At 28.5% G+C, this 10,691-nt stretch overlaps 1 protein-coding gene across 2 annotated transcripts in view; it reads right to left on the reverse strand.

Annotated features, from left to right (window-relative positions):
- Positions 1-10,691, reverse strand: part of LOC111619010 (protein retinal degeneration B-like) — a 73,637-nt gene that overhangs the window by 7,350 nt on the left and 55,596 nt on the right. For both annotated transcript variants that reach the window (XM_023360642.1, XM_023360641.1), the window contains exons 14-16: positions 8,788-8,936; positions 7,661-7,810; positions 4,460-4,643 (exon numbers count right to left, since the gene is read on the reverse strand). In XM_023360642.1, coding sequence (XP_023216410.1) covers positions 4,460-4,643; positions 7,661-7,810; positions 8,788-8,936 — 483 coding nt within the window. The remainder of the gene's footprint in view (positions 1-4,459; positions 4,644-7,660; positions 7,811-8,787; positions 8,937-10,691) is intronic.

Below are 10,691 nucleotides of genomic sequence, written 5' to 3' on the forward strand. Positions count from 1 at the left end.
TACATATTTAATAAATTAAATTGTTGCATTTTGTATTTAAAATAAATGAATTATAACAAAATACAAAGACATTTTAAAAAATTAATAAATATAAAATAAATTTTCTTTCATTTAAATAAAAAAACTAAATTAAATTTAAAATGCTGACTCCTCTGGCCAGAAATTCCTCCTGACTCCAACTCCACAGTCCTGGAGTAAACACAACTTTCAGTTATCCTGGTTTGAGTTAATCATGTTCTACTGTATATATATATATTATATATACAGTTGGACCTCGGAGTCTGAGTCAGGAGGAATTTCTGGCCAGAGGAGTCGGCATTTTAAATTTAAGTTAGTTTTTTTATTTAAATGAAAGAAAATTTATTTTATTTTAAATATCAGAATGGTGCTTGTTGTGTTCAATTTGTGCACACAAGATATATATCTTGTGTGCACAAATTGAACACAACAAGCACCATTCTGATATTTAAAATAAAATAAATTTTCTTTCATTTAAATAAAAAAACTAACTTAAATTTAAAATGCCGACTCCTCTGGCCAGAAATTCCTCCTGACTCAGACTCCGAGGTCCAACTGTATATATAATATATATATATACAGTAGAACATGATTAACTCAAACCAGGATAACTGAAAGTTGTGTTTACTCCAGGACTGTGGAGTTGGAGTCAGGAGGAATTTCTGGCCAGAGGAGTCAGCATTTTAAATTTAATTTAGTTTTTTTATTTAAATGAAAGAAAATTTATTTTATATTTATTAATTTTTTAAAATGTCTTTGTACTTGTTATAATTCATTTATTTTAAATACAAAATGCAACAATTTAATTTATTAAATATGTATCAATAATTTTCTTTGTAGTATTTGTGTTTAGTAGTAAAATTATTTTGAACCAATTGAATTTGAATATTATTGATTCATTCCATTCTTATCCCCACTCTAAATAAGTACTCTATTTTTCTGAATGAGCCAGACTAATTGATCAGAGTATATATTTTACTTTTCTGAACAAGAGGCTGAAGTAGCTAGATTGCACACTTTTTAATTGAACTAGCTTTTCTGGAAATGTGAAATTGAAGTGCAAAATCTGTAGAATAAAGATATGTAGATGTAGAATTTTATTGCTCTCCTTTTTTCCTCTTATTAAATATTTGTTAAAAATTAATGTTTTTATACAAATAAATATTAATGTAAGTTAAATATTAAAAATACAAACTATAAAAAGTATTCGGGTAAATGCCCAGGGCTCATTTCAGAGTTCAGAGTAAGGTAACCCCTATGAGCATATCTCTGCCCCCCATAAAATGACTTGGTATTTACTTTCGTCGGCCTACTAAAATTATCAGGAGTCAGAGTCGAGTGCTTTTTTTACCGACTCCACAACCCTGGTTTCCTCAAAGACATTTTCTTTCCCCAAACTGTTTAACTCAAATGGGAGTTTTGATACAATATTTTCATAAACTCTCTGGAATTTTAATTTGAATTTTTCATTAAATAACATAATTAACTTTCATCTTATGAATAAACCAATCAGAACTTTCTATAAAGTATAGGAACCATGTTAAAAATCAGACTGGACATCTGGAGAACAGACGTTGAATTCATCCGTCCTTAGTATCAATTTTTCCTTCGAGTTAAACTATAGCAATCTTTATTTTGTATTTTACATATTAATATGGTATGCATAGTATTTAAGTTAAAACATAAATTGATGTTTGTAAACGGTCTACCCTCCTACCTCCTAATTTGTGAAAAAGCAAAATAAGAAACAATTTTTGTTGTGTACTTAATGAAAAAATGTAAGTGTTTTTAGTGTTTTTTGGTTTGTTTCATTTAATGTAATATAACATAGTCATGTTTTAACACTTTTTGTTTATTTGAACTAGCACTGAAGAGGGGTTGGAGTATATTATACCAACCCGAAATATATTTGTAGTTCAATGAAAAATAAAAGTTAAATTTGCTAACCAGAAATTGCTGTGAGATACGTCTACCAAAGCGTGTGTTTTGGATTACAGAGATGAATTTACATTGTTAATATAACATACAGCAAACCAACTATATATTAAAAATAATCATTGTGTTATTTGATGGTGGAGGATTGCTTATAGACAGTGTGAGATCTAGATACAGTATCTTCCATTTGAACCTGCATTTTTCTGAACATTTTGTTTTATTTGATTGCTGATGGATTTCTCCGACTAGCTAACATAATAAATAAATGGATTTTTGATAAATTAATTTAAATTAAATTAAATAAAACAATTATAGTCTACTTCAATGTAAAAATTTTAACCTTTGCAAAATTTTAAAAATGTGACAATTGTAGAGAGTGGTATATTTGGGATAAAAAAATAAAAAAAAACAAATAATTCCAGGCATGAAATTTTGCAATTTAAAAAAATCCTTACTAAACATTTAACAATGAATTGATCAACCATTCAGAAAAGCATTTCTTAGTGCTTATTTAACTATTCAGTCAAGCATTTTTGAGTTTCTGGACAACACTGAGAAGTTTACATTGACACAATGATTTTATGTAATAAGACACATGGAAATATTGTATGGATAGTTGAGTACGGACACCAATAAACCAATGCACAAAAACTTGATTTTTTGCTAAACCTCTGTAACTTGAAACTTTTTAACTGACAGTCTGAATTTTTTTCCCTTTGATCAATTTGAGTTAACTATGTTCCACTGTACTACAAAATATTCAGCAATTACAGTATTCTATGGTAAATGAGACGGCATCCTCATTTTCACATAGAATATTTAGAAAAAAGCATTTAGTACATTTAACCCAGCCCACATCTCTGGCACTTAGCACTAAAATCTTTTTAACTTTATTCTGATTTAAAAAAAATCCTGCAACAACTTGCATAACTTCCCAATGAAAAACATTTGTGTTTAAGAAACACATTAGCAAAGTTTAAAATTGTGTCACCATTTGTTTTATTTTAAAATGTTTATAATAAATAGGCAAAAGGTTTAATTTTAATGGTAGAGATGAGTTTTTAAAAATATTGTAAATGCAAATAATGATTAAAATTTGCATTAAGTTCAACCACATTTGAGATATGAAGCATTACCCCCTCTATCTCTCCATTCCCTCAAACTTTGACCACTGAAATTTAATAGCATCAATGTCCTTTATATACAAGTTACCATGCCAAATTTTATTTCTTAATCTTTACCCTATCCTAAGATATTAAATGAAAAAGATATCAATGCATATGTAATTTCCCCCCTCCTTTTATTTATACTCTTTTCGGTTTGGGGTCTGAAAACATCGAGATTTGCAAAAAACCTGGAAGGTCAAATTTGAGACGATTCCAATACTTTTCTTTATTATATGCACAACAGTTGCAATAGTAAAAGAAAAATTAGAATGCATACATAGAAGAAATGAAGTCATTTACTATTAAAATATTCAATATATGCAAAAGCTGCTTAGCTATGGCAAAAAATCCAGCAACAAGTTGCTTAAATTTTCTGGCAACATTTGGTGGTGCCATCTGTTATTATATTTTATTTATTAAAAATTTTTATATTTTCAATTATTATAAAATGGCAAAAAAAAAAAATAATTTTGAGGGTAGGGATGGGTTTTATAAAAAATCGTAAAATGCTAATAACGAATAAAATTGTCATTAAGATAAACCGTATTCGGGTAAATGCCCAGGGCTCATTTCAGAGTTCAGAGTAAGGTAACCCCTATGAGCATATCTCTGCCCCCCATAAAATGACTTGGTATTTACTTTCGTCGGCCTACTAAAATTATCAGGAGTCAGAGTCGAGTGCTTTTTTTACCGACTCCACAACCCTGGTTTCCTCAAAGACATTTTCTTTCCCCAAACTGTTTAACTCAAATGGGAGTTTTGATACAATATTTTCATAAACTCTCTGGAATTTTAATTTGAATTTTTCATTAAATAACATAATTAACTTTCATCTTATGAATAAACCAATCAGAACTTTCTATAAAGTATAGGAACCATGTTAAAAATCAGACTGGACATCTGGAGAACAGACGTTGAATTCATCCGTCCTTAGTATCAATTTTTCCTTCGAGTTAAACTATAGCAATCTTTATTTTGTATTTTACATATTAATATGGTATGCATAGTATTTAAGTTAAAACATAAATTGATGTTTGTAAACGGTCTACCCTCCTACCTCCTAATTTGTGAAAANAAATAAATAAATAAATAAAATACAATTACTACCACAAATACACACAATACCACAATAATCACAAATACTGGCATATGCAATTCGGGGAATTCATTAACCTACAGGAGAGTGCAACATCACATGTAAGACATTGGGCAAATTTTTTCTTTTGGATAAAAGTTACACCTTACATGCCATAAAATACAGCAATGAAAAAATGTTATAAGCAAATTGTTAGATCTTTTGTAATTTTATAATATAATGAAATCTTATATTATCATCTCACTTCTTTCTGCAAATGGCGTAAGTATTCAGCTTTACGCCTCAGAGGATCCGTCAGCAGTCCATCGGCAAATGACACGAGTCCGTGCGGAAAATTGTGTTGAGAGAGCCACGACATGACCCTCTGCTGCTGCATGTCTGGTCGTCCGGTAATATATATGATCAAGTAGCCTAATTCTTGCCAATGTCTGTAAGTATAAATTTGTTTTAAAATGAAAAAGTGAAATGTATTTTAAAAATCTTTTACATTTAAGAAATTTTCTACAAAAGTATTGCAACTCTTAAATGAATTTAAATAAACTGTATATATTTAACTAGCAAATGAGCCTGGTGTTGCTCAGACAAACGATTTGGATGATTTGATAAATATTGTATATTTGGAAATTAAGTTATTACTATCAAAAACAAAAAAATTGTATCTAAAATAGTACAGTAGAAGCTGTTATTCAAGTTAAGCCTTAATCCTCTCCCCTGCGGGACAATCTCCAAAAATCTGTTCTTAGTGTGCAGTTTCACAACGTACCCTAACTGTGTACCAAATTTCATCTCTTTAGGTTCAGTGGTTTGCTTTGGGCAATGATGAATCAGTCAGGACATGTAATTTTATATATATAGATTATAAATTTATATCTATTTATGTCAAGAAAATTAATTATAAAAATCATTGCCTGATAAAAATTACACTACATTCAAAATATTAATAATACTGCCATTAAATATATTATTATATCGTATGTTGCAAACGACATCTAAAAAATTTATCTTAACTAACAGAAGACTAGCATTTTCTACTCCAGAAAAGAACATTGATTGTTGTAGAAATACTATTTTGGATCTACTGGCACAGCAATATAAACAAAAATATTTTTAAAGTAGATATGCATAATTAAGATTGCAAATAGATAACAAAACTTTCTGTTATAGATTTTTCAGATTATTAATTAACTGAATTACTCAAATATGTATTTTAATAATAGTTTATTGTTGGTTTTACTGTCAGGCAAAAGTTTGCTTTTTAATTTTGCTTTTATTTCTGATTGAACATTTATGGATTACAATACTTGAAGATCAAACTGTCTGAGAACTTAGCTAAAACACTGTACAATCCAACAAGTCCCAAGTACTTTTGAGGATCTTTGCTCAGCTGTTTTTGTTCTTAGAGTTCTAAATTAGTTTTTCTATATCTTAAAATTTGGGGCATGATTCATGAACATGTCATTGCTGAGATAATTATAGTAGGCCTAAAGTTACATTAAAGGTATAATGACGTTTGAACATAGTCACAAAACATGTAATTAACTGAAGTATTACTCATTGTTTCAAGATTATGGATGAAACTTAGTTCATGGTCAGTGGCAAGAACAAATATTCATGCCAAATCTATCAGTTATTTCCATCTATCTGATGATGATGATGATGATGATGATGATATAGTTTTTACACTTATTAGATTTATTTATTATCAAAAAAAATAATTTTTATTCTGTATACAAAGACATAGTAAGAGAGCGCACAACATGTACAGTCATGTTTTATCTTAAAATTTTATGTAGTGGTGGTTAATCCATTTTCAAAGATGTTACTTAATTGATAATTTATACATCTAATGAGTAATTATTTATTGTGACATTATCACAATGCCAGGCTACAATTTTCCATTACAGTGTTCTGAATTTTTTATAGTATCTTGTCCCTGTACATATACTTTTCCTTGTCATACTTTTTCTGTTAGCAATATAATTGTGCCAGTCATCTATCTACCGTATTAGCCCGAATATAACGAGATATCTTTTTACCATTTATTTTCCGTTAAAAAATCGACTCGCGCTAAATTCGAGGTTTAAGTAATGGAATGTAATATAAACAAGGACATTTTCCTACAGAGGTTGAAACGCGACTGAACGTCTGAGCAATTTAAGGCCACCTTACGACAAGTGTTAAGAAAAAAATTGAGGCATTGAATTCCGATCTTGTAATAATACCGGGTGGTATGACTTCGCAGTTGCAAGTCTTGGATGTGGTGGTTAATAAACCATTTAAAGTTAACCTTCGAAAAGAATACAACAATTGGCTATTATCGGGCAATCATCCATTGACACCTTCAGGAAAAATAAAAAAACCTTCAGTCTCTCTTTTGGGAGAATGGATTGAGACTGCCTGGCAGAAGATCGAACCTGGATCGATAGTTAAAGGTTTCAAGAAATGTTGCATTTCCAATGATTTAAATGGGATGGAAGATGACATTTTGTGGGAGACTGAAAGCGTGAATGAAAAAACTGATGATACCGATTTGACATCAATGAGTTTTCATTCTGAAAACAGTTCAGCTTCTGAATAAACATTTTCGTTTTTTGTTATTACTTACGTAATATTAATTTTGTTTTACATTACTTAATTTTATTGACATGAATGTAACCTGTGTTATTAGCTATAATTACCTAAATAAATGCTTATCTCATTGAATTTTACTTTCTTTGAATTCTTTTATGAGTATTATTTTTTTTTCTAAATATCTTTATGAAAATTTCGGAGGCACGCTAAATTTGGAATCGCATTATATTCGAGCTAATACGGTAACTCCTTTTCAGGGAAAAATTTTTGAACTAAAATAATGTGAGTTCCAGTCCAAACTGGAAGTTCATATATGGTTAATCAAGGCCTCTTGCCACTAAGCTTTTCATATGTGGTCTCAACTTTCATCTATCTAACCCTGTTCTTGAGATTAACCAAGGACAGACACACAGATGGACAGATGAAAGTGGGAATTTATAGGTCTACAATTTTTTCAAATTGCAACCCAAAAAAAGGAATTGAAGAGTTATTTATTGACACAATCACATTGCTGGGCTGCAATTTTTTCATCATCATTTAATTTTTAAAAAATCACATAACTTCCAGTCAAGACTGGAAGTTCATATATAGTTACTGTAATTAGAGTCTCCAACCCCTAAACTTTCCATATTTGGTCTAGATTTTCATCTAACTGCATTCTCAAGATTAATGAAGGCCAGACACAGTGGAAATGTACAGGTCTGTAATTTGAAAATTGCAGCCCAATTAGGGTCATCAAATAAAAGTAAAACTAAATTTTTATATACAAACATTATTTGTATTTATTTTTAAAAGGCATGCTTTAGTAATTAATAAAATATTTTTGCAAAAACTTAATTCTTATATTAAGAAAGCATGGCTAATTTTATTTTACCGTACAACATCGACAGCTCCCGCTCTGACTTTAGGATCTTTGCCAGTAACAGACATGCTGGCGGTAAAAGAACCATCAATACTGAAGACGATACATTCAGTCTTTGGTGGCACCACAGTGAGAAAGAAATCGACTGACGTGTGATCTCCTCTGAAACAAAAAATTTTTTAAATAATAAAAAATTATTAACTTTACAAATTGTATCAATCAGAACAAATAATTCTTGGTATAGCTGAGTCAAATTAAGAATTTTGTTGCCTATTGAGAAAAATATTATACAAGCATATCTTACTTTACAGTTCTTCAATTATATTCACATTTATTATTTTTAGCACTTGCTCTCTTAAGAGAGTTTTTGGGGCTTTTACTTTAGCATCTGTTTTAGGCCTAGAGTTATTGCACAGTTAATAGGTATAAGATAAATGTATTTGTAAGCTATACTCCAGCATACTTCATATGCACTGGCAAATGAAAAAAAAAAAAAAAAAAAAGAATTGGTGTTGTATAGTTTCTGGCATGATGTGACATTTTCTGCATGTGTCATTTGTGAGTGTTGTATCTTTGAGTATGTTGTTGTTATTATTATTATTTATTATACAGGTTAATCTAGAATTTACCAAGATCAAACTTTTTAAACAAGCATTTTTCACAAAAATACTCAAGATAAAATAGGATTTTTCTGAAGTACACACATTTTATACAAATTTTAGTTGGAATTTCTGGCAGTAGGATACACTGTTCAGAAAATGAAATTTGTATGGGGCATTATCAAAAAAGTGACTTACAAAATCCTCTTTTGCAGACTATTTTCAATACAAATGAGTACTAACCAGTGGCAAAAATTTTAAATAAAATTTGCATACAATATTTGTAATTAAAAAACATTCCATAATATTGAGTTTTTCTGTAAGAAGTACATGTATTTAGGATTAAAATTTACTGAGATATGAACTTTTAAAGTTGTTACTGACTTTTGAATCATCCTATATAAGTAAGAACAATTCAAATGGTTTCATTTATCTTGGATTCTATTAATATTTGTTTTTAATAAAATATTAAAAATTTATTTTATAAATTACATTTTAAAAAAAATCATATTAATTAAAATTAATCTTGTTTATTCTTACCGAACAACCATTTTTACTGGAAACATTCCATAACCGACTGCTTTCTCTCGTGGTATGACATAAGTAATACGACCGTTTTTATCAGTAATTTCTGTACTTAACAACATCCATTCCCCATTGTGTTGATCTTTCATTATGTGAATATCAACCTACAAAGAATCAACATGTCAGAATACATGAAAAAATATTCATAATTGAAATTCATTCACAAGGACTGTGCTAAAGAACCAAATTAATTACTATCAAAATTAACATTTAAATAACTTTTAAAAGTAATAAAATTTATCTGAAAAGTTTAGTTTTTCTCTCACTTTAAAACAGATATGCTATAAAACTTAGTTTAATGTTGATAAGTTTAAATAAAACCAAAACATTTTATTATGTAATAATTTCATTTATATATTAGAGATTAGAGAAAAAGGATCTATATATGTAAGCCTGGCTGACATGATCAAGTATTGGTCAAATCTAGTGGAATGAATGCACATGCAACCACTCACATCAAATTATATTGCATAAATGGAGAAGAGAATGAATACTGTCAATTGAATAAATCTGTATGAATAACTTTGTTATTTTTACAATTTTTATCTGTACAAACAACACTACATTATTGTAAAAGTGATAAACAATAATTGGAATATGAATACAGATAAAATTTGTTGAACTGCATAAGAAAATGGATGCTTTCTGCAATATTTTATGTTCTGATTACAATAATAATGAAAAGAATAGTAACAAATATTCTCATTAAAGTAAAAAAATAAAATTAATATTAGGAATAATTATATTAGAAAAATATTAAAAATGAATGAATCATTATAAAAATATACATTCAGCAAACATGATTTTAACTACATTTACAAATATGAATGCATGCTATTAACAGTGATTGATGGATCTATACATTTCTAGTCAACCGAACACTCAAACTTAAATGAAAAAACACAATAATACATCCAATTCAATAAAAACTAAATCTGTCTACAGATTTTTGATGCCAATTTCACACTTTTGAATCAGATTTTTTTGGTTGTTCATATGCTAATTTTTTTTCATTCTGAGAAATATTTATGCTAGTAAATGACAGTTAACAACAAAAATAATTGAAATATATCACTTCACAAGCAGCTTATATTTCTTGGACTAAAATTTTAATTAATTGCAATAAAAAATGAAAATTTCTATAATGGTTTTATTTTGAAAAAGATTATATATATACATTAAGGATGCACCGATAAATCGGTAAGTAATCGGTAATCGGCCATATCGGCCACTTAGCCGATTAATCGGTATCGGCCATTTCCACCGATTAATCGGTTTCGATAATCTGCCAATTTTACATTTTGGTATTTTTGTTAGAATGTTACGTACAATGCTAGTAATAAAAACTAATAAATTTCTGTTATATATTTATTATTTATTACATGACAATCTGAATATTAAAAAAATTTTACTAATCAAATTATTCCTTTCATCAATACATATTATAACATAACGTATAATATAAAGTTTAAACTTTACATAAGAAAAAGTATTGAATAGGTTAAGAAGAAAAATTAAATTTTTATTTGTTTCATAAGTTTAAAGTTTAAATACAAAACAAATATAAAACAAATAAAAATTTAATATTTAAACTGTAAAACCCTTAAATTACAATTTAAGGGTTTTACAGTTTGTTTTTACAATGCAAAAACATGAGAATTTTATCATTTTCAGGGCATAACCTATTTTTTGCCGGCTCATAAATGTTACCTTCAGTGCTGAAAATTTTTTCACTTTCAATGGAAGATGCTGAGGCACTTAAATATTTCATAGCTATTTTGCTCAAATTAGGGATAAATGTAAATATGTTTCTAATTCTTGATCGAAACGTTTGTTCGTCTCTTTCGTTTTTTTTCTTT

The sequence above is a fragment of the Centruroides sculpturatus genome, unplaced genomic scaffold (assembly GCF_000671375.1).
Source record: "Centruroides sculpturatus isolate CEXI.00-Female unplaced genomic scaffold, Cexi_2.0 scaffold234, whole genome shotgun sequence".
Classification (NCBI taxonomy): domain Eukaryota; kingdom Metazoa; phylum Arthropoda; class Arachnida; order Scorpiones; family Buthidae; genus Centruroides; species Centruroides sculpturatus.